This window comes from Verticillium nonalfalfae (genome assembly GCF_003724135.2).
Source record: "Verticillium nonalfalfae strain VnAa140/NRRL 66861 chromosome Unknown scaffold_27, whole genome shotgun sequence".
NCBI classification, from domain to species: domain Eukaryota; kingdom Fungi; phylum Ascomycota; class Sordariomycetes; order Glomerellales; family Plectosphaerellaceae; genus Verticillium; species Verticillium nonalfalfae.
In genome coordinates, this window is record NW_021167252.1 from 71784 (window position 1) to 94622 (window position 22839).

At 59.3% G+C, this 22839-nt stretch overlaps 9 protein-coding genes across 9 annotated transcripts; 4 read left to right on the plus strand and 5 right to left on the minus strand.

Moving 5' to 3' along the window:
• Positions 1-36: 36 nt before the first annotated feature.
• Positions 37-2040, plus strand: D7B24_004689 (uncharacterized protein; the record flags this gene model as incomplete). Its single annotated transcript, XM_028638855.1, has 1 exon — positions 37-2040. One exon carries the CDS (start codon positions 37-39, stop codon positions 2038-2040), a length of 2004 nt encoding a protein of 667 aa, XP_028496578.1.
• Positions 2041-2447: 407 nt separating this feature from the next.
• On the minus strand, positions 2448-5646 carry FOX2 (bifunctional hydroxyacyl-CoA dehydrogenase/enoyl-CoA hydratase fox2; the record flags this gene model as incomplete). The annotated part of the gene is made up of 7 exons (XM_028638856.1): positions 2448-3362; positions 3496-3918; positions 3978-4386; positions 4442-4829; positions 4907-4996; positions 5067-5403; positions 5488-5646. The coding sequence occupies 7 exons, from the start codon at positions 5644-5646 to the stop codon at positions 2448-2450; spliced, it is 2721 nt and encodes a 906-aa protein (XP_028496579.1).
• Positions 5647-7643: 1997 nt separating this feature from the next.
• On the plus strand, positions 7644-8576 carry D7B24_004691 (uncharacterized protein; the record flags this gene model as incomplete). The annotated part of the gene is made up of 1 exon (XM_028638857.1): positions 7644-8576. The coding sequence occupies one exon, from the start codon at positions 7644-7646 to the stop codon at positions 8574-8576; it is 933 nt and encodes a 310-aa protein (XP_028496580.1).
• Positions 8577-8760: 184 nt separating this feature from the next.
• D7B24_004692 (uncharacterized protein) lies at positions 8761-10140 on the minus strand (the record flags this gene model as incomplete). Its single annotated transcript, XM_028638858.1, has 1 exon — positions 8761-10140. One exon carries the CDS (start codon positions 10138-10140, stop codon positions 8761-8763), a length of 1380 nt encoding a protein of 459 aa, XP_028496581.1.
• A 693-nt stretch (positions 10141-10833) lies between these two features.
• On the minus strand, positions 10834-11724 carry D7B24_004693 (uncharacterized protein; the record flags this gene model as incomplete). Its single annotated transcript, XM_028638859.1, has 3 exons — positions 10834-10974; positions 11052-11468; positions 11542-11724. The coding sequence occupies 3 exons, from the start codon at positions 11722-11724 to the stop codon at positions 10834-10836; spliced, it is 741 nt and encodes a 246-aa protein (XP_028496582.1).
• Positions 11725-12673: 949 nt separating this feature from the next.
• Positions 12674-15903, minus strand: TNPO3 (Transportin-3; the record flags this gene model as incomplete). Its single annotated transcript, XM_028638860.1, has 6 exons — positions 12674-13710; positions 13763-15037; positions 15090-15180; positions 15280-15558; positions 15629-15718; positions 15775-15903. The coding sequence occupies 6 exons, from the start codon at positions 15901-15903 to the stop codon at positions 12674-12676; spliced, it is 2901 nt and encodes a 966-aa protein (XP_028496583.1).
• A 710-nt stretch (positions 15904-16613) lies between these two features.
• Positions 16614-17001, plus strand: SME1 (mRNA splicing protein sme1; the record flags this gene model as incomplete). The annotated part of the gene is made up of 3 exons (XM_028638861.1): positions 16614-16754; positions 16810-16903; positions 16952-17001. The coding sequence occupies 3 exons, from the start codon at positions 16614-16616 to the stop codon at positions 16999-17001; spliced, it is 285 nt and encodes a 94-aa protein (XP_028496584.1).
• Positions 17002-17116: 115 nt separating this feature from the next.
• Positions 17117-17929, minus strand: D7B24_004696 (uncharacterized protein; the record flags this gene model as incomplete). Its single annotated transcript, XM_028638862.1, has 2 exons — positions 17117-17781; positions 17836-17929. The coding sequence occupies 2 exons, from the start codon at positions 17927-17929 to the stop codon at positions 17117-17119; spliced, it is 759 nt and encodes a 252-aa protein (XP_028496585.1).
• A 2413-nt stretch (positions 17930-20342) lies between these two features.
• On the plus strand, positions 20343-22593 carry FAA4 (long-chain fatty acid-CoA ligase; the record flags this gene model as incomplete). Its single annotated transcript, XM_028638863.1, has 3 exons — positions 20343-21216; positions 21273-22408; positions 22501-22593. 3 exons carry the CDS (start codon positions 20343-20345, stop codon positions 22591-22593), a joined length of 2103 nt encoding a protein of 700 aa, XP_028496586.1.
• Positions 22594-22839: the final 246 nt, after the last annotated feature.

Consider the following 22839-nt stretch of genomic DNA (forward strand, 5'->3'; position numbering starts at 1 on the left):
TGCCACTCGGGCATGCGACAACCATGAGCAGGCACCATGCCGTTCACAGTACTCCTCGGCACGTCCGCTGATCGACGCCTATCCCATCGCTCCTCCAAGTCTTCTCTGACGACCCCCTCGACCGACCCCCCCGAACCCCGTCTCGAATACATCCACGACGAGGCCCAGCTGCAGGACCCGCCCGAAGAATGTCCCGATCTCCGCGAGCTCAACAACAGCCTCGAGGCCCTGGCGGCCCTGTTTCCGAACGTCCAACCCGAGGTCTTCCGCGAGATGCTGTCCAACTTTGACGGCGAATCCAGACTCGCCGTCGTCGCCGATGCGCTGCTGAAGAACCACGTCAACTGGGTCAAGGGCCGATGGAGGACCATCGAAGACAACGCCTCCAGCGATGCCTCCAGCGATGCCTCCAGCGATGCCTCGCCAGCCGTTCCGACCGTCCCGCACAAGGACGCCTTCCGCAGCGACGAGTACAAAAAGGCCGTCCAAGCCCTGGCCTGGACCGAGTTCAAGGGCCTGACGCGCGCCGCCGTCAACGCCGTGCTCGCCGAGTTCAACTATTCCTATCTCGACGCACGCAAGACCCTGCTCGACCTGTCGGCCAAGTCCTGGCGCTTCACCATCTCGTCCCTCTTCTCCCGCCGCAAGCCCGCCACCGCCGGCGACGCCGAAAACCACCCCCTCGTCATCTGGCGATCCACCGGCCAGGGCTCCATCACGCCGACGCTGCGTGCCACCGGACATGCCGAGCTCGACCGCGAGCTGTACGACGAGCTCATCCGCCCCCTGAAAGACCGCGCCCGCGCGACCCAGCTCGACGAGGACCGCGGCCTGGCCCGGGTGCTGAACAGCGCCGAGGCCGAGGCCGTCGACGCCCTGCACGAGTGCTGCTGCTGCTTCACCGAGTCGACCTTTGAGGAGTTTACCCAGTGCAACGCCGACGCCCACATGATCTGCTTCCGCTGCGTGCAGCTGTCCCTGACCGAGGCCGTCTTCGGCCAGGGCTGGCACAGCAGCATCGACACCCGCGCCGGCACCCTCCGGTGCCTGGCCGTCGACGGCCCCGGCTGCGGCGGCCACATCCCCGCCCACCACCTCCACCGCGCCATGCTCGAGGAGAAGAAGGGCGCCGAGATCCTGCACAAGCTCGACCAGCGCCTCGCCGACCACAGCCTGCTCGCCTCGGGCCTGCCCCTCATCCGCTGCCCCTTCTGCGACTACGCCGAGGTCGACGACATCTACCTGCCCCAGCACGAGGACAGCCTGCGGCCCAAGGCCGACGGCGTCCTCAGCGCCGTCTTCCTGCTCCTCTGCGTCGGCTCCATCCCCTTCCTCATGCCGCTCGTGCTCCTGTCGTCGCTGCTCTGCCTCGCCATGACCACGTCGCGCGCCTCGCTGGCGACGCACTGGTCGCGCGCCCTGCACCGCCGCCGCCGCCGCCGCCGCGGGCCCAAGTTCACCTGCCGTGCCCCGCGCTGCGGCCGCACCTCGTGCCTCGCCTGCGCCAAGCCCTGGGCCGACGTGCACGTCTGCAACGAGTCGTCCCTCGTCGCGCTGCGCACGCAGGTCGAGCAGGCCATGAGCCTCGCCATCAAGCGCGTGTGCCCGCGCTGCGCCACGTCCTTTGTCAAGAACTCGGGCTGCAACAAGCTCACGTGCCCCTGCGGCTACAAAATGTGCTACGTCTGCCGCAAGGACATTGGCGGGCCCGACGGCGCCGGCGAGGGCTACCGCCACTTCTGCGACCACTTCCGCCCCGACGGCGATCCCCGCCCCTGCGACGAGTGCGACCGCTGCAACCTCTGGGAGAGCGAGGACACGGACGAGGTCCTGCGCCGCGCCCGCGACGAGGCCGAGCGCCGCTGGAAGGAGACCGAGGCCCGCGACCTCAGCGGCGCCGAGCGCGTCTTCCTCGACACGGGCTTCGCCGCCGCCGCCCCCGCCCGCGACGACCTCTCGGTCGAGCAGGTCCTGCGTGCCGGCCGCCTGCCGTCTGTGGCGCAGATATGCGACCTCGTCGTCGAGAATCTGTTTGTGTGACGGCCCCCTTTCCGCTGGGTCTGGGCCTGGTATGAGCATGGCAACGGTATGAGCATGGCAACGGGTAGAAAGGATGGGATAGAAGGCATTTTTTGCGGAACATGAAATCGCAGTCGGGACGAACACAGACGGAATACGGCGTCAGGACGAACACGGGTCAGGACGAACATGGGTCAGGACGAACACGGCGTCAGGAGCAGACATGGTATACACAATTCGAGCCGACATGAGCGGCAGAGGGCAGAGCAACGAGGACATTCCACACGGCCCAGCAGCACAGAAACGAGCGTCTTTTGATTATCAGAATAAAGTGCATACATCGCATTCATTGACATGCGCACACATCTCTTGGTATCCTACACCTACCTACACACACGCCTCCACACTCGCCACGCCATGCACCCAGTCTACGCCTTGCCGACGAGCTCGGCACCGCCGCCCGCAATGGCGAGCTTGCCCGTCTCCTTGACCTTGGTCTGGAACAGCACCTTGCCGCCCTCCTGCCACATCTCGGTGACAAGCGTCTCGCCCGGCAGGACGGTGCCGGCGAAGCGGACCTTGATGTTCTGGAAGGCGCCAAAGCGCTCGTAGACGGCCTTGCCGGCGAAGCCAAAGGTGCAGAGGCCGTGCAGGATGGGCTTCTTGAAGCCGCCCATGCGGGCAAACGACGGGTCGACGTGGAGCGGGTTGTAGTCGCCGCTGAGGCGGTAGAGGGCCGCCTGCTCCTCCGTCGTCCTCTCCTCGACGACAACGTCGGGGCTGCGCGCGGGGGGCTTGTTGGCGGCCGTGCTGGGGCCGCGGTCGGCGGGGCGCGCCTGGCCGCCGAAGCCGCCGCAGCCGCGGAGGAAGACGGTCATCTCGTTGTAGAAGACCTCCTCGCCCGTCTCGGCGATGACGGTCGAGATGCCGTTGCGCGCGATGGCCGCGTTGCCCTTGTCGACGACCTCGAGGAGGCGCGCGCGCGAGACGAGGTGCGCCGCCGTCGGGATCGGGTACTTCTTCACCTCGAGGTACTGCTCGCCGTGGAGCAGCATCATCGGCGAGAAGTTGGGCACAATGTCGTCATAGTTGAACGACGTTTCGGCGCCAAAGGGCGGGATGACGCCAAAGGTCGGGACGGGACGGAAGTCCTCGGCGCCCTCAAAGACGTAGTCGAGGTTGTCGCGCTTGGCACCAATGCCCAGGTTGTAGAGAGCGATGTCGCGTTCCGTGTAGGTAAAGTCGGAAGGGATCGTGTCGGCCTTGAGCGCGTTGGCAATGGCCTCGCGGTACTGCGCGCCCTCGTCGGAGGGGGACGGGGCCTGAGGTTCACTGGAGGAGGACTATTGACGGAGGACATGGGCGTTAACGATTTTTGGGTTCATTTGGCTACGTGGCTATGGTACAATATGTGTGCGCAGATAAAGGAAGAAAGGACATGGCATCACCGTCAGATGACAGAGAAGCTTCTCATACCTTCTTGCTCTTGTTCGCCATGTTGTCCATGACCTTCTGGACGGCATCCTGCGCCTTGGACGGGTGGTCCGCACGGCCGTCGTCAAAGTTCCTGATGGCGTCCCACTTCTGCAGGACAGCCTCGGGCGTCAGGGGCACGTCGACGGGGAATCCGTGGCCGCCGGATCGCTGCCACCTCGTCTGACCGACCCAGCCGCTGCCGACCTCGTACAGGCCGCCGGTCGGGTTCTTGGGCACCTTGTCGCTGCAGAGCGCGAGCACGACGGGCGCGATGTAGTCGGGCTTGAAAGCCTGCACCATCTCCTCGGGCATGATTGTCCTCGTCATGGCCGTGCCGGCGTTGGGCGCAATCGTGTTGACGTAGATGTTGTACTTGGCACCCTCGAGGGCCAGGGCGCGGGAGAAGCCGAGAATACCGCATTTCTGTGCATACGTCAGTCTTTGTGGGAAAAGGAAGAAGAAGAGTCAGGCAGATAACGTACCGCCGCGGCGTAGTTGGCCTGTCCAAAGTTGCCGTAGATGCCACTCGTCGAGGTCGTGTTGATGACACGGCCATACTTCTGCTTGAGGAAGTAGGGCCAAGCGGCCTTGGTGACCTTGTAGGTACCGCGAAGGTGAACGTTCAGGACGGGGTCCCACAGGCTGTCGTCCATGTTGTTGAAAGCCTTGTCGCGCAGGATGCCGGCATTGTTGATAATGATGTCGATACGGCCAAAGGCGTCGATGGCCGCCTTGACGACCACATCACCGTCCTCGGCAGAGGCCTTGACGCCGACAGCCTTGCCGCCGGCCGCCTTGATCTCGTTGACGACGTCATCGGGGTTGGCGAGGTCGTTGATGACAAGCGAGGCACCGTACTTGGCGAAAGCCAGAGCGTAGGCGCGGCCGATACTGAGAAGCATTAGCAGCTGAAGATGGAAGACCTCGAGCGAATAGGAAGACTCACCCGGCACCACCACCAGTGACAAGAGCGACACGGCCCGTGAAGTCGGGGTTCTCGCCCTGGGCGCTAGGGCCCTTCTTCATGGAGTCCTCGAGCAGGGTCAAGAAGTCGGCAGGGCCCGAAGGGTACTGGGGGTTGGAGAAGTCGCCAACCTGGTCCCAGGCCTTGAGGACGGCGCCGGGGGTGTAGCTGTCGTCGGCCTTGAGAAGGAGACCGCTGGACCGCTCCCAGCGGAACTTGGCGACGTGGCCGGCACCGACCTCCCAGATGGTGCCGTTCTCCTCCGTGTTGCTCTTGTGGACGAGGACAGCGACAAGGGGGACGACCCAGTCGGGCTTGAGGTTCTCGAGAACGTCAGGGGGCATGACAGTCTCGGTCATGCGGCTCGCAGCTGGCATGGGGCGTCAGTCAATTGGGTCCTGTGACCTGCTGTGACCTGGAATTGGCAGGTTGGCAGGGAAAACTCACCAATGGGCGCAATGACGTTGGAGAGGATGTTGTACTTGGCGCCCTCCTTGGCGAGGGTCTCGGTGAAGCCAACCATGGCGAGCTTGGCAGCTGGACGGTTTGTTAGGGCTGTGCAGCTCACTGAGGGAGGGGGGGGGGGGGGGCTCTCATAGGAGCATACCAGAGTAGTTGGCCTGGCCGAAGCTACCGAACAGACCGGCGGCAGAGGCCGTGTTGATGACGCGGCCGTACTTTTGTTTCCTGAAGTGAGGCCAGGCGGCGCGAGCGCACTTGTAGGCGCCACGGACGTGGACCTTCATGATGAGGTCCCAGTCCTGGTCGGTCATGTTCTTGAAGCTGATGTCACGGAGGATACCGGCATTGTTGATGAGGATGTCAATGCGACCAAAGGCCTGGATGGCCGTCTCGATGATCTTGTCGCCATCCTCGACGGAGTTGTAGTTGGCCACGGCCTTGCCGCCAGCGGCCTTGATCTCGTTGACGACGACATCGGCGGCCTAAGGGGCGATGCCATGTCAGCGACGGCTTTTCGAAGGAGAATTGCGCATTTCTGGGGTGGGAGGGGGTTCGAGGATGCTTACCTTGCTGGAGGTGCCCTCGCCCTTGAAGGAGCCGCCGAGGTCGTTGACGACGACAGAGGCACCGCGCGAGGCGAAGAAGAGGGCGTAGACCTTGCCGAGGCCGCCACCAGCGCCGGTGACAACGACGACCTGGTCGTCAAATCGCAGCTGATCGGCCATGATGATGATTGTCTCGGTCGGGTTGACGACGAGACTTGTGTGATGTGGGGAGGTAGAGGGGGAGGTAGAGGGGGAGGAAGGGAAGAGGAGGAGAAGGGAATGGAAGTGGTGGGATAAAGAGGAAAGGATGGACGGCAGCACTCTCAAGGGATGGGGGGTATCAAAGGGCAAGATGGCTCAGTAGATATGAAGATGGGAAAGGTTGAACTTGGAGGGGAGGAGAGAGAAAGATGGAGAGTCAAGAAGAGCCTCGGGATGGAGTCGGGAAGCAGCAACGGTAGATTGTGCCCGAAGCCGTAACCGTCATGTCCGTCGCTCGGTCACTGTAACGATGGGGGGGGGCATCTCACTGGGGCTGGGGGCTGTGGGGAGCCGAGGCACCCATTCCAGTGCCGCACACCTGAGCCGAGGGGTCCCGCTAGGCCGCATCGGGAGAGCTCCCCAAGGCCCTAGACCTTCACATGCTTGTGCTGACATGACGTCGCAAACTTGGGGCAAGTCATGCGCCCCAGACTTGTCACATGTATCTGGGGTAGGGAGTCTTGAGTGTGAAGGAGGGGCCCGTGTCGAAGTCCATCGTGCGGGCAAGTCGCTAGCTCGTCTGCAGGCCTAACTACCTGGAACCCATTGGCAAGTTCCCGATTGTTATGTTGGATGGGTCCTGTAGGCGCACGAGCTCGTTGCGACTCTCGCGTGAGAGGCCATGCATACGGCGGCTTGGTGGGATTTGAACCACTTGGAGACCTTGCGCTGTGAGTAGCGCACCACCCTGGAATTCTGATTGGAGGGTTGAGGCAACCTCTTCGTCCGGCAAGGAAAACAAGATAGAATCTGACAAGTCCGCTGTACGCATGAGATGTTCAAGTCTCTCAGATACTATCTGGCTGAGCCGTCTGGGTGTTTCACATTCTTCTTCCTCGTCGACGACAAAAATCCATGGACCCTGTACTTTTTTCACCTTCGCCAGCTGGGACAGTCCACTCAACGTACCAACGATGTGGACTTCAGGGGCATCATAACCTCCCCGCTGGAGAGCATACCACGATGTAGCCTTGCTCCTCAAATAAGACAGAGCATGTCCGTGTTTTGCAAGTATGCCTCCGAGCTGGCTCAGATTGACGGTGGGTATGCTAATGCTCGCGTCGCCTGCTTCGTGAAAAAGCCAGTTGTAGGTGAGGTGTGTCAAGTTGCTGGCGGCTGACAGAATCAGTCTCAACTGGGTTTCGCGAAGCCGTGAGAGCACGAGGGAGGTCAGAGCCAACGGGGTCGGATCATGCTTAAAAGGCCACATAAATGGGTCATGATTTGCCACCGAGATGGATAACACCTCAATGTTGGGCAGGTAGAGCAAAGACAAGATGTAATGCCAGGCTAGACGAGTCCAGGTGCTGGAAAATGTCGAGTAGAATCTCTGCGGGGCAATCTTGAAGAGACATGTTCAGGAATCAATCAGTGGTGGTGAATGATGTCAGTGACGATGATGGTGGTATGCGACAAAGAGAAGAAGCTCAACAAGACGTGAGCAAGGAGAGGCGAGCAAGACGTGGGCAAGGAGAGGCGAGCAAGGAGGACACCTCGCATCCCAAGAGGCATACCCCGGTAATCCCCGGGGTGCCTGGGGTAGTGCCTGAAGCTACCCAGACAGGTACCTGGGTGGGCAGTCAAGGCAGTCGAGAGGCTCTACGGTGTAGAGGCTCTAGCGCGCTCTGGCGCAGGCAGCGGCCTTTTCTTCTCCCACTCCCACCCGAGTCGTGCCATGACACCCCGCACGCCCGGCGCAGCCTTCTTCCCGTTGCCGGCGTCGGCCAAGCTGCACGGCGGCCGGCCAAGCGACAAAATGCCGCCGTGATCCACGCTCCGAATGCTGGGACCTGGCTACAACCAGGAGCATCTACTCGCCGAGCATCTACTCGCAAGTTCAAAAAATCTCCCAGTCCTCCCGTGCACACCCCACCCGTAGACGACTGTTCTGCCAGACGGTAAGAACCAACACCACCATGGCGGCCATTCTCGACGACAAGTCCCCGATCTGCATCCCCTTCATCCTCGAGCACCTCGCCGACCACCTCGCCGCCGAGGGCCCCGACAAGGCGCGCCCCTTCCTCATCGGCCTCAACGGCGTCCAGGGCGTCGGCAAGACGACCCTCGTCCGCTCCCTCGCCGACGCCCTCGCCGCCGAAGCCCACCCGGCCCTCGTCCTCTCCATCGACGACCTCTACCTGCCGCACGCCGCGCAGCGCGCCCTCGCCGCCGCCCACCCCGACAACGCCCTGCTCCAGCAGCGCGGCGAGCCCGGCACCCACGACATCCCCCTGGCGCGCGCCTTCCTCGCCGACGTCCTCGCCCGCCGCCCCGCCCGCGTCCCGGCCTACGACAAGGCCGCCTTTGACGGCAAGGGCGACCGCGCCCCGGAAGACACCTGGATCGCCATCAACAGTCAAGGGACGGGTCCTGCCGGCACGCCGCCGTCGCCGTCGCCGTCGCCGTCGCCGTCACCGCGCATCGACGTCGTCATCGTCGAGGGCTGGTGCGTCGGCTTCCGCGCCCTGCCCGACGCCGAGGTCGAGGCCCGCTGGCGCGGGCCCTCGCGCACCCTGGCCAAGCACAAGCTCGAGCACCTCCTCTTCGTCAACGACCGCCTGCGCGAGTACGACGCCATCACCGACCTGCTCGACGTCTTTGTCCACATTGACGCCGAGGACACGTCCTACGCCTACGACTGGCGCGCCCAGCAGGAGGTCGCCCTGCGCGCCGAGCGCGGCGCCGGCATGACCCCCGACGAGGTCGTCAAGTTTGTCGACGGCTACTACCCCGCCTACGAGCTCTACGCCGACGCCCTGCGCAGGGGCGTCTTCCCGGACCGCCCCGAGAAGCAGGTCAGGATGGTGGTCGGCAAGGACAGGAAGGTCAAGGAGACGCACATCATCTAGAACCAACCCTAGCGTAACCGTCAATTCTCTACAAAACCAGTCCTTTCAGCCTCGTGCCATAGTGTACACTTGCGTGGTCCATCGTGTGGATGACGGCCAACATCTTATCCTCGACCCAGGTATCATTGTCATTAGTCGTGTCAGTCGTCAAATCAGAAGCGCCAGCCCATCCATGTAGCGTGCCTCAGTCTGCCTTGTCCGACAGCATGTCCTCACCCTTGCTCTTGATCTTCTTGAGCTTCAGGTTGATATTCTCCGTCCGCAGCCGGACAGCTTCCTCGCGGCTCGCCAGCTCCGTCTCAAATGTCTCCACAGTTGCCCGTTTATTCTGTCGGGTCTCCTTTAGCTTCTGCGCCACACGGCCAAACTGCTCCAGAAACCAGTCGCCCGATCGCTCCCAATCGCCCAGGTCAAGCTCGGCGAAGAACTGCTTCTGCTCCGTGGTGCTCTTGCTCCGGTAATGCTCCAGCTTCTCGGGCAACGTCTCGCCGACGACGGACTTGTCTGCCCCGCTTGCGGCTTGGGCGGGGTCCGCATCAAAGGGCTGATTCTGCAGGTCCGAGTAACTCATGCGCATAAGAGTCTTGTCATCATAATCGACGTTGTTGCGATCGCGCTTCTTACTCTTGCCGCTGACGGTGATGACTCGGTTGGCGGGCCAGGGCGGTGGAGGGTCGTCCGAGAAGACATCGGCCCTGCGGCCCTCTCTCTGCAGAGGCCGAGGGGTGCCGGGCTCCTCGTCACTAAGAGGCATGTCAGACCGAAGGCTCCTCACATCAGAGTCGGCATCATGGTCGAAAAACGCCGAACGCGGTTGGGCTCTGGCTTGGTCTCTGTGTCCCTTCGACTGGTGGGGCAAGGGCCTGTCACGACTGGGCGACTTTCGGTGTTCCTGCTTGATGTGCTCTTCTTTGACAAGATTGGAAACCTCGGGAAACGGCTTCAAAGGATTCACGTTATGAATTGGAAGCTCGGTCTGGCGTTTTGTTGGGGACGGAAGGAACCCCATGCTCGGGTCGCCCATCCACCGAGGTCGAGGGTTGTTGCCTTGCAGTCCATCTCGCATTCCGTTGTGGCTTCCCAGTCCGTTCGCGTGCAGGGGCCGAATGGGTTCTATGTAGCGCGGAGGGCTCCTCGGTACAGCCACGGTCGAGGCTGCTCGTCGTGTGATCCCCAAGTCATAGTCTCGGTCACGATCATTGTACTGTGTTTCGGCCGAGGTAGACGTGGGCGAGCCTGCTGGTGTGGCGATGGCGGATGGCAACGAGGGCGCCCAGAGCCGATCAGGGTGGTCGGCTGAGTTTGTTCGTCGTCGGGCGAGGAGGCCGCGAGGCGGGTCGGGGAGTGCTCCGACTCCAGGAGAAGATGGAGGCTCAACGGTGGGAGCGCCGACTTCACGAGGCGGGGCAGAAGCGCGCAAAGGTGCCGACGCTCTAGGCAGAGGCATTTTGATCGAGTCCGCCATGGCGTCCCGCGGATTGGACACGGGCGGAAAGTATGTGCTGGCACCGTTATGTGTTTGGTTGGCGTTTGGGTCAGGCAAGCCACGGGCATACTGCGCCATTCTACTGATGCTGTTGCTGGGCGGCATATTGCCTATGCGTCGTCGCCACGAAGGTCGATCTATTCGAGGTAGATATTGAATGCTGCACTGCGGTCAGTTGCTGCACTGGATTGCGGCACTCGAGCCTCCTCGGCGAAGTCGGATCTGGTGGACAGCCTAGGATGTCGCCAATAAAGGAGTGAGACAGCACGGCGGCAAGGTGTTGCAGGCGCAAGGCAATGTTGATCTGATGATTCAGTGTCCCAGAAAGAGAACGGCGAGTAGAGGTGAAGAAGAGTGTCCCGCGTGAGTGCGAGGAAGGTGGTGTGCTGTGGTTGGAAGCAGGGACAGCAAGCATCACGCTGGTCGTGGAAGCAATTGTTGGAGGAAGTTGCCAGGCGCGTTGACAGGTTGATTTGGCTGCCCATCAGTTGACAGGGGACGCGCTCTGCCACGTCTTGCCGCGAAGTCAGGTGTTATAGTGGGACGTTCTTCAGATGGGGGGCGGGGGCAGGCGCCTACGGTACACAGGGGGGCTTCGTGGGGGGGTGCGCCTCTGTGGGGCCGAGCATCTTGCCCCTCTGTAGTGAACACCCTCTGTCTTCTATCAGGCTATGCCATCCCTATACCATACCTAGTCTTTCTAGTATAGATCCCTCTACGAATGCACCTTTTTTCCCGCCCGTCCCCTCACGACAACATGGACAGGCCCCTTTATACAAGCGTTTTCTTCATCATCACCCGGGGAATGTAGCTGTGTACGCCATCAGGGTTCCGCCACGGGAAACCCACCGGATCGATGTAGAACACCTCATAACCCATCCGCCCATACCACTCCTCATTCGTCTTAAACGGCTGTGACAGTTCCATCAGTCTTGTCCTCACGCAATAATCTCATGATAATGTGCTCGTATCCGAAGAGAAAAACTCACCTCGGGAATCGGCCTCCCCATGTCCGTGAAGAAGAACCTCTTCCACTCATCAGAAGACTGCGTCTCCTTCTGTGCCGTGTCCAACACAATGGTCGTCCCAAACAAGGGCTCCAGCTTGGCCAGCGCCTCGACCGCCTGCATCGACGCCTTGCCGATGCCGCCCGCCTGGATGGCCCACGAGATGTACAGGTGCTTGATCCACACGGACCCCTCCTTCGCGAGGCCCATGTCTGCGTCGTCCTCCGCCTGCTTCTCCAGCGCCAGGTGCCCGATCGGCCAAAAGGCCTCGCCGCTCGCCGCCCGCGGTGTCAACCAGACGTCGGCCGCCGTGTCCCGCAGCGGCGTCGTTTCCTTGGGGTATGTCGTCAGATGGTCTGACAAGAGCTTCTCCCGTCCAGGGATGGCATCGGCGAGGACCTGACCGACCAATGTCAGCAGCAGCAGCAGCAGCAACTCATAGCGTGGGCTATCATGTTGTAGCAAGACGTACCACCCAGTAGAGGAATTTGCCGCCCTCCAGCTGCTTCTCGCGCCATTCGACTACCTCATCTGACCGCCAGCCGCAGGCGACACGCTGCTCGAACATGCGGGTCGTGTGTTCATCGGAGCGAGCGTCCCAGGGGACGAGGCTGACTTTGCTGTTCGCATACAAGTTCATGGCATCGGAGCTCATCTCGGCGTGTTGGAGGGTTCCTGCTGTGTACCGTTGCACGTTTCTTATCGTCGCACAGCATGCCGCCACTACTCTGAATGGACGAAATGCTGTCTTTATGTATGTTTCCCGTCAGACTCATAAGCTGACGGCCGGACTAAGCGCCAAGCCTGTCTCCTCGTGAACAGTCATCATAGGGCAGAGGAACTTCCGAAGGGCGCGCCCGTGTCAGCGGCGCAGGCTAGGTTTGATTGGCAAGCCCGAGAACGACACAGTGTCATCAGGATCCGTTGTGCGTCTCTTGCTATGATCTGCCCGAAGGATTTTGTGGGAAACCACCCGAATGGTCGGGTTTGGCCGCCACACAAACACCAGATCTGAGGCTAGCATACCCGACCCCAACCTCACACACTGGGAGTGTTGCACAACACTCGACCGTGGCGTCAGCTTCTGTCCCATAATGCAACATCTCCGGCTGCTGTGTCACTTCATAAACTTGAAACTGTTGATATTTGGGGTTTGCGCTCCGTTATGCTGCATGTCTATATTTGCTCCAGGACCTCAGGCTTGGCATCATCCTCTCATGTCATCGATGCACCATGTCTCTGCGATCATCTCCCCCACATCCCCCCCTCCTAAACCCCCATCATCCAGCCCAGCGAACCGCGAACCTCCAACCCAGCCATCGCTATGGCTCCAAACGCCCCACCAATCCGGCCCACAGCTCGTCGCGTTAGACCCACGAAGGGTCGAGCTTCCCCTGCCTCGTGGCTTCGTCTGGTGTTGATTCTCGCGAAGTGCTCAGTCTCGTGTCACAGTCACCATCTACCATGAGATGAGCCAGACGCACAGGGTACGTCTTCCTTTCAGGCGTGCTCGGGCAAGCTTCGACGCCCCCGCCATAAATCATCTCCTTGGTATCCTCTCCCACTGAATGCATATAAAGACCAAAGACCACTTCCGGCTGACTCTAGCGGTTGAAGCGGAAACGATCTGCCTCAAGTTGACCGAGCCCGTCGCGAGGTGCGACATATCGTCGGCGGTATGTGTTGGTGAAGTCTTGCAGAAGGGCTCTGACCTGGCGCATGTTGTTCTGGTCACCGCCGATGCGCTCCTTGATCTTGATCATAAGCTTGTTCGCTTCGGCAGGCGTCACGGTGCCCTGTGGCAACAGTTGCAGCGTTCGCTCGACCCAGACAGTCGTCTCTGCGGGGAGGAGCTCGAACATGGAGAGCAACACACCGCTACCGTCGGCGAAACAGTCGCGGGGAAACGTGATCATCATGCCAGCCAGCACCTGCTTGACAAGCTTTTCGCCGTGGCTGCCGAGCAGGCTCTTCACGATTTCCTGGATCTTCGCTGCAACGTCCGCTGGCAGCTTGTCCGAGGTGGCCGGGTTGTCACCACCGTATGTCAAAAGATCCCGCAGGAAGTGGAGAGTAGCCGACAGCGGGTCGCGTTGCTCGAGCGTAAGGGCATAGATGGCGGCCTCGTAAATTGGAAGCAGCAGCTCCGAAGGGATGAGTCTGTGGGGGAAGTAGAGCAGTGCATCAATGAGGAGCCGGAAGAAGTCCTCAATGACGTCGGGGAGCTCACTAGGCCGCAACTCGTTGAGCACGCGCAAGAAAGTCGTGGCTTGGGCCTCGAAGAAGGAGTAAATGCTCTGCGTGATGGCCTGGTCGACGTGTTCGCGCTCCTCGGAGAACTCGCGCATGATGGCCGCGGTAACCCAAAGGAATGCGCCTTGCCTGGAGGCGGCAAATCCGCTGGCCAGCTTGTTTGCCAGCTCCGGCAGCAGTGGTGTCATGGCCGTCCTGTACGAGATGATCATGTTGCGCCAGCACCGGCAGATCCGCTCACAAATGGGCACAAAGTCGAGGAAGTTCTCGACAATCTTTGCGAGCACAGGGAAGACCTCTTGCCAGTATTTGACTGCCTGGTTCTCGGCTCCAGGAGCAGAGTACGGCTTGACGATTTGAACGAAGATGGTGATCAGCTGCACGTGGTCTGTGGCGTGGTTAGCGGACGAGTTCCGACCTCATTGGACGCCTCTGCTTACCTGCCAAAGCCACCTTGCCTTCCTCGGTAGTGGCATTGTTGGCCTTGTTCATCAGTCTGGCGACGAGCGGATCACAGTACAGCTTGAGAAGCTTGTACATCTCAGCCTCAGGCTGGACGGCGACCACGCTCGCAACACCCTCTGTGATCTCTTCCTGGCTCATGTCGGGAAGCTTGTCGAGAATCTGATCGTAAAAAGTCTGGAGTTGGAGGACTTGGTCGCTGAGAAGTTCTCTGCAGTCAGTGCAGAAATACTTGATCGCCATGGCCGCCGCCCTGACAACCTCCTTAGAATCAGTGTGGAAGGACGAGACAATATAGGTGAATTGCGGCTCAAGATATTCGCGGTGCTCGGCTGTCCATTCGGTATAGCGGCCGAGGATCATGATGGTCGCGAACCGGAGCTTTTCGTGGTTGGGCACCTCCACCAGGAGGGGCATCAGTTGAGGCAGGACAATATTCTCGTCCTTTGGAACCATTTGACCCATGGCACGCATGGCGAATAGGGGGGCCTCGAGCTCCTGCCAGTGCGGTACTACACCAGGGGCCGAGGTGGTGGTGCTTCTCTCCGCTGACCACGTCTTAATGCCATTCAGGACCTTGGTCAGACAGTCCGTCACTCCCATGACGGCGCAGGCATCCTTAAGCGTATCACCCATGCGGTGCCTGAATTCGCGGAATCTTTCCTCGGCCTCACGATCACCCTCAAACAGGTCGTTTTCGTTCCCTTCTGGGTATCGGAGGTGATTGAAGAGGACATCCACAAGCTTGCCGTAGACATCCACGAGCTGAAGCCTCGCCTCAATGTAGATATCCAAAACAAGGTACTGCTTGAGCTCGTACCAGAAGTCGAATGTATGCTCGATGACCTCACGGTCTCGGTCGCGGGCAGCACATTCGAGAACAGCGTCGACGATAGGCCTGAAATGGCCTGGCTCGCGCACAATGGCCACAACCCATGATTCGGCAGCAGTCGCGAGAATCTTCGTCAAGGCTTCGTATGTCTCTGTCTCCTCCTCGGCTACAGCCTTCTCAATCCTAGGTTGCAATTGAAGGATCCGGGAAAGAAGGAGCTGGATGGTGTCTTGGTTATCGTCGACATCTCTTGTCTCTCGAAGGATCGTGCAAACGGTCTCCGCAGCCTCCCTGGGTGAGTCGCCGGAAATACCATTGAAAATAACGTCGCAAAGCGGCGAGCGCACGATGGTATTCACGGGCACCTCGCGCAGCCACGACGTGATGCACTCCATCAGCAGAGGGTCGTCGGCTGGTTTGGCTATAAATCGCGATCAGTCTCGTCTCATGACAGAAGCCCTACCCGGACGTACCTGATGCTTGTGCATAGTTGACAAGTAGGTGGACCACTCGTTCCGCATTGTCGCCCAGTAGCTCTTTCGTCCTCTCAGACAACTCTTCTTCCTGCCATGTCGATTAGAATTATATCGCCGAAAGCGTCGGCCCAAGCAAGGGCGTTCGAGGAGCACCACAGGAAAGCCGACAGTTGCGCGGTCCACGTACTGATAGGGTGATCTTGCGGCCCTCGGTGACTTCTTCGGGAAGCACGCGAAGGAAGTCGAGAACGGCGGTGTGACTCTGGGGTCCTTCCAGTGCCGACACGACGACGGGGAGGACATCCTTCCAGTCTTTCATATGTATAGCTAGGACTGCCAAGCAAACGCAGAGCTGGACTCTGATCGGCCTGAGACCGGATGCATAGTGCTTCAGGAGTAGGAGGATCTGCTCCCTAAGCGCAGGAAGCTCCGAATCCGAAATATCAGTGGAAAGGTCATATGTGAGCTACCATCCTTGTTAGCACACACGGCCCCAGGAAGATTTCCTATTCGACGCAAGTTGCGATCAAACCAACCTTTCCGCGCATCGTTGTAGCTGCGAACAGCTTCGCCTCAGCATCGGCATCAGACTGCAGGATGCCAATGACGAGCGGCCAAGCATCTTTCTGTAGTCCAAGTCAGCGCTTTCCTCTCAGACTTTTGCATCCTGGTGACTACCAACCGATTTCTGAAAGCGCTCCAGGTATTCGTGTGCCTGCTTCTTGGCCTCTCGCTCCCCACCGCGCATGGTGACTACCGCCGCAAGCACATTCTCGGGAGTGTACGATCCCTGCGCACCGTTGGCAGCCATGATGGAGGATCGTTCAAGGAGGAGTTCGAAGTTGATCTTGACGCAGTAGAGGTAGATATATGTCGGATGAACCACGAGCTATTTGCAAGCAGCAGGGGGATGACGTCGAGGGGTATATGTTGCGTGATGGTCCAGGGTTGTCTGCTGAGCAGCGTCAAAGCTCAGAAACCAGGTCGAGCGGCACAAAGAAAAAGGGTATCGAAAGAGGAGTGTGCTTCTGAGGTGTCTTGGTTGGGTAGGCAAACACGGCCGTCGGACTAGACACGATACTTGAGCTTAAAAGGCTGTTGTTGGTGGGGAGGTCGCACGGGTCAATGTCACCCCCAGTGGAGGAAAATAAAACTGGATGTTAGGCTGGTTGCTGGCGGGGCAGCCGGCCAAAAGCCAGGTCAACGGGTGCCTGTAGGTGTGTGTGCATGTGGCTGGAGGGGGAGGCCGCCACATCTCTAGCGCGGGGTAGTAGGGAAGATAGTCCAGCCGAAACCCGCTCACCTCGGTGAACCTGAACTGGGCGCATGGGGGGGGATTTCAAACGTTTTCCAGCTCCAAACTGGCAGCTGGTTGTATCCGACGATAACGCGACCCACGAAGCCTAAGACGAATACCGCCCCCCCCCCCACGTTCTCCGGCGAAGTTTCACCCGATCGAGTCGCGATTGCACTTTGGGTCGCAGCGAACAGTTTCTCCCCGTCAGACTTCAGCATACCAAGATGACCGGTCGCGGAGGCGGTGGTGGTCGCAGGGTGCTCCTACCCCCCATCAACTTCATCTTCAAGCTCCTGCAGCAGCAAGCCACGGTGCAGGTCTGGCTGTATGAGCAGCTTTCAATCCGGATTGAGGGCAAGATTAGGGTACACACGGATAAGATATCTTCGGGAGCGGAGCAGAGGCTGACGCGCCGCACAGGGCTTTGACGAGTTCATGAATCTCGTCATCGATAACGCTGTCGAGGTCAAGCAGATTACGAAGACAAACAAGGAGGAGACTAGGCGCTCACTGGGTAAGCTTGGAGGCTCATCGTGCTAGGTATAGGACTAATAGCCTGTAGGACAAATTCTCCTGAAGGGCGACAATGTGTCGTTGATCCAAAGCTTGTAGCGGCACACCCAATCCGAAGATTGAGCTATTGGCGGTTACCACGCGAAACGACCAGATTACGGGATGCCAACGGCGGCGCTTTAGGAAAAAAAAATGATACCATGTTTAAGATTCATCATCGTCGGTGGAGTGTTGATGTGTCTGGGCTGTCAGATGAGGTCTTAATCTCGCCATTGCCGAGAACCAGTCCATGGAGATTCTTGTCGTACTGCCCAACAGGGACCGGGCCGCCGGACTCAGGAGAGACAAACTGCTCAGAGAGGGCCAGGCCGTAGAGCTGAACAGCATGAGGCTGCCCGCTGCTGAGAAGTGCCGTTTTGGCCCAGTAACGCTGTAAGAAGAAGTCATAGAAGCCACGTCCATGACCTAGTCTTCTTATCTGGCTAGTCTCGGGGTCAAGGTCAAAGGCCACACCAGGCATCAGAATCATGTCCAATGTCGTTGACTCCGAATGGTGAGCATCTGGTCCTCCTATAATCCTTTGTCTGTCTTTGATCGTGGTTGGATCGATGCTGGGAATGCCCCATTTGTCAGGCTGCATCGATTCGTAGTCTTGGAGATCACGAAGTCGCACCATATCCATAACCCTCGACGGAGCGCCATTCTCGCCAAGCGGTGATTTGTGAAGATATGGTATGAACACTTGTTTCCCGGACGAGAGAGCATGGCGCACGATGGCATCAGTCTGTACCTCGCCAGAGGGCATAGACAGGAAAATGCTGACGCGTTCAGCATTGAGATAAGGGCTGAATGTCTTGAGAGATTCGAAAACACTGCGACCTGATACAGTCAGAATACCGCTTGTCTATCAATTCATGCAGGGTAGGCGCAGACTTTGTATGGAAACGGATTCTTGTGTAATGTCTGCAAGCTTCGATTTCATGAGAGTTCGAAGTTGCTTCTTTGCAACAGACAAAGAAGAACTCATTGCGCCGGCTCGAGCACGCGGTGACGCAGCCAAGGTGATACCAAACTAACGGTGACTCGGGAAGTATCCGAGCCAGGTCCAGAATACACACCCGTTGTGCTGGAGACGTTCTTCCCAATCGCGATGTCTGTCGTAAGAGTTGCTCGATTTTGGTGGCACTTGGAGTCGTGAGTCCTCGATGCAGATCTCTACCGGGGGTGCCCAATAAGGGCCCCACATGTTCACTCTCACCTCGGTCAAGGAGGAGGTAGGTATGTACTTAGAGGGGCCACAAAGACGGATCAGCAGCGTCAATAGCAATGCCACACCACGGTGGTTCGTCGCGCAGGGCCGAACGAAACACTGGCAGACATACATTTTGGCACGCATCCTCACACAGTTATGATGGACTTCAGTCACATCCATAGAGTTCAAGACCCTTGGGCGAGGGCAATCGAAGAGAAGACGACGAGACGAACCCTCCGCCGGTGCACAGGGAACTCTCATGCGTGTGAGCGGCCTACGATTAGTAGACATGCAGGGCAACCAATACAGCGAAGCGCATGACGAGATTGTTGGTTCGTGTATTCTCAGCCCGCATCAACCACTGGACGAATGAAGGCGCATGCGGACAATTTGCCAAGGCCATGGCATCCCACTCGAGGCTGACATCGTGACATTACCGCGGCCTGGATCGGGTTAGGGGATGTCGAAAGGGGCGTTCGAGTTTCCTGGAGAGGTGCGCTCATGTGATTATGACAGAGTCGGGTAGGGCATGGAGACAAAACTGCTAGCTATTCCCCCAGCTTTTCCGTGTTCGGATCGAGGCACGATTAGAGTAAGTGCGCTCCGTGAGGCGCGGTCGGAGAAGTCTTGGTACTGACGGGCCTATGAGACGACCTGTATTTGTTCCTCTAGGGGGAAGAGGGGACGACTTTTTGGCGATGTGCAGTGACGGGCAGCCCCTTGACCCCTTGTTGACCCGCTCCCCCAATCTTCACATGGGCATGGAATATGGGAACGTACAGGGATGGAAGGGGGAGTTGGCCGACAGGACGCATCCGAGATGAGCCTAGGCCATGTCGTTCTAAGAAGGACTAAGGATGCATGTAATTACATTCCAGGATTCATGTTCTCGATGAGCACTTTTCCCATGTGAAGTGTTGTTTTGAGACGCAGACCCTCATCGAGCGGCCGAGATAGCCTCGACGGTTACACACGTTGTTTGGGTTAGTCGTCCCAACAGACATGGAGCGCCAGCTCAACTCAACTCAACTGCGCCATGCCTCAAGGAGGGGATGCGCTGGCCAGGCGCTGTTGGGAACGATGGGTATGGCGCTCACATCAAACAATGACACCGATACTTACATGTAGCGCGCCCCCCCGGATTGGCGCCTTCATGCCCAGGACGCCAAAACCAATAGAGTTACAGTGCCAAGAGACTGGATGAAATGCGACCAGCCAAGCCATCCAACGGTGAGGGAGCAGTCGCAGCAGTGGTAACAGGAGGAGGGGGGGAGGCGAGACCAGGCGGGCTGTACAGCAGCATCAGATGCCGTGGGGTCGTGGGAAGGGGGGGGGGGGGGGGTAAACGATGAATTGCCTCCGTGATGGCAAGATGATCGACCTCGTGGGCAAAAAGACGGATTTCGAGGATGCTTTGCCTTCGGCATCGGCACCAGGCAGATATCAGAACTTAGTATCACGTGTGAGAGCTGCCGATGACGAAGCTAATGGCTTTCGTCGGATGTGCTGGAAAGCCATTCAGCAAGTAAGCACCCCGTCAAGAGGCAACACGTACGCCGAAGCCCAGCAGTGCATCCACTGAAACCTAGGCGACCATAAGCCGTTGGCTCACCTCAGGTGGGGCACGGCTACCCCCCTCCTACTTCTTACCCCCCCTGTCCACTGTCTAGAGCCCTGGTGCAGCCCCCCCAAACCAAGCCCCCCCCCAGGCCCCCTCCAAGCCCCCCCAAAAAAAGCGCGAGCTAACCTACAACCTGCAAGCTCAGACCACGCGCCTGCTCGAGCTCTCCTGGTCAGCGTCACTTGAGGTCTGGCCTGGCATTGTCTCTGCCTCCCGCCTCCAGCTTCTTCTGCCGCCCTCTTCCGTGCGCCCCAACCCCAGCTCCACCGGAAAGCCAAGAGGACGCCCAAGATCACAGTCCCTTGCTCTCCTCAAATAAACCTCTTTGCCCTATCCCGCCGTCTTGAACCCATTGTCCCTCCTCCTTCCCTCTTGCTCCCCACCACCTTCGCCCTCAACCGGCGCAAACTCCTGTTCACGCGTTTTGCACACGCCCTCCTGTCGACTATCTCAGGACCTTTTGACCTCCACTCTGGCCCTGCTGGCTCTCTCATTCTCTTCTCTTTCTTTTTTTGATACCCCTGCGACGCGCAAGTGTTCCAGACACCTCCAGCTACATCCGCCATCATGACTGGCTCCAGCTCCAAGTCCAAGTCGCACATCGTTGCGAGGATGCAGGCCAAGGGCCCCTTCTCAGTGCCGAGCCCTGGCGCTGAGAAGGTGGACGGCGAGACGATCCCCCGCCGACACCCCAAGGCCGTGCCTGAGCTTCTCACCAAGCCCGGCGGCACCGTCGACACCATCTACGAGCTTGTCAAGCAGAGCGCCGCCAAGTTCGGCAATGCCCGGTGTATCGGGTCTCGCAAGCTCGTCGACACGCACATCGATACCAAGATGGTCAAGAAGATTGTCGACGGCGAGGAGCGCGAGGTTGAGAAGAAGTGGACCTACTTCGAGCTCAGCCCTTACACCTACATATCGTACACCGAGTACGAGGCCCTCACCCTCCAGGTCGGCTCTGGTCTGCGCAAGCTCGGTCTCGTCAAGGGCGACCGCGTCCACCTCTTCGCTGCGACGAGCGCACACTGGCTCGCCATGTCCCATGGCGCCGCTTCCCAGTCCCTGCCCATCGTCACTGCGTACGACACGCTCGGCGAGGAGGGTCTGAGGTACTCCATGATGGCCACCCACGCGAAAGCCATCTTCCTCGACCCTCACCTGCTGCCGACCCTGAACAATGTCCTGCACGAGGCCAAGGATGTTCAGCACATTATCTGGAACAGCCAGAACACGTTGAACGAGGGCCACGTGAGCCAGCTCAAGGCCGCGCACCCTCACGTCAACATTGTGAGCTTCGAGGAGCTTCGCCAGCTCGGCGAGGACAACGTGGCTGAGCCTGTCCCTCCCACCACCGAGGACCTCTGCTGCATCATGTACACCTCCGGCTCCACCGGCACCCCCAAGGGTGTTCCCCTGCTCCACCGCCAGGTCTGCGCTGCTAGTAAGTACGCCTCCGTGCTCTCAAGTCGACATGCTGGCTAACACGATGGTTTCTAGTTGCTGGCGTTTCTGTTGTCGTAGGCCCTCACATTGGGCCTGGTGATGGTCTCCTGACCTACCTCCCTCTGGCGCATATTCTGGAGTATGTGTTCGAGAACGGTGCCCTCTTCTGGGGTGCTGTTCTGGGTTACGGCAACCCCAAGACCCTGTCCGACAATTCTGTTCGCAACTGCTCTGGTGACATCCGCGAGTTCAAGCCCTCTGTCATGGTCGGCGTTCCCGCTGTCTGGGAGACGGTCAAGAAGGGCATCATCAACAAGGTCAACGCTGGAAGCCCGGTCGTCAAGTCTCTCTTCTGGAACTCTCTGTCCCTGAAGGCGAGCCTCCTTGCATCCGGTCTTCCCGGCACCGGTGTTCTCGATTCGGTGGTCTTCAAGAAGCTCAAGGAGGCCACCGGCGGACGCCTGAAGCTTTGCATGTCTGGTGGTGGCCCGATCGCCAAGGAGACCCAGCACTTCATCTCCATGGCCATTGCGCCCATGATTATCGGATATGGTCTCACCGAGACCACGGCCATGGGCTGCCTGATGAACCCTCTCGAATGGAACACCAACAACATGGGTGCCATGCCTGCGAGCATTGAGATCAAGCTCGTCGACTTTGCCGATGCGGGTTACTTCGCCACCAACAAGCCCAACCCCCAGGGCGAGGTCTGGATCCGCGGCCCCTCGGTGCTCAAGGAGTACTATGACAACCCCAAGGAGACGGCTGAGGCCATCACTCCGGACGGCTGGTTCAAGACGGGCGACATCGGCGAGTTTGACAGCCAGGGCCACCTGAAGCTCATCGACCGCAAGAAGAACCTGGTCAAGACGCTCAACGGCGAGTATATTGCTCTCGAGAAGCTGGAGTCCATCTACCGCGCCTCCTCGGTCGTCCAGAACATTTGCGTCTATGCCGAGCCCACCAAGGCCAAGCCCATTGCCATCATCGTGCCCGCCGAGCCCGCCCTGATCCAGCTGGCCCAGTCCATTGGTGTCCAGGGCGACTCGCTCGAGGAGCTCGTCGGCGACAAGAAGCTCAACGCGGCCGTCCTGCGCGAGCTGCAGAACGCCGGCCGCACAGGCGGTCTGTCCGGTATCGAGATTGTCGAGGGTGTCGTCCTGTCCGACGAGGAGTGGACACCCCAGAACGTAAGTCTACAACCCTCCGCCTCCTCAATCTCCCCCCGAGCACGTTCATTTTCCATGATATGAATTGGCAAAATGCTAACACTATGATTCAGGGTTACACCACGGCCGCCCAGAAGCTCCAGCGCAAGAAGATCCTCGACAAGTTCAAGTCCCAGGTCGCCCAGGCCTACGGCTCGACGAGCTAGACGAACTCTGCGAACGTGTTCCAATCCCTGGATGCTCGGAAGCAAAAGAGAGACAGCTGAGTCTGGAGACGAAACAAGAGGAGAGCGGATGTGTGTGTGAGAGAGAGAGAAACATGCTTTGGAGAGAGGGAGGGCTGAATGAGGGAGAGCGACTTGTTCTTCAGTTTTGATATCCCAGGAGTATGGTCTGTCTGGCTTTTATTGTACGCGATCTTGGGGCTTGATTCGTCGAGTTTTGTATGTGTG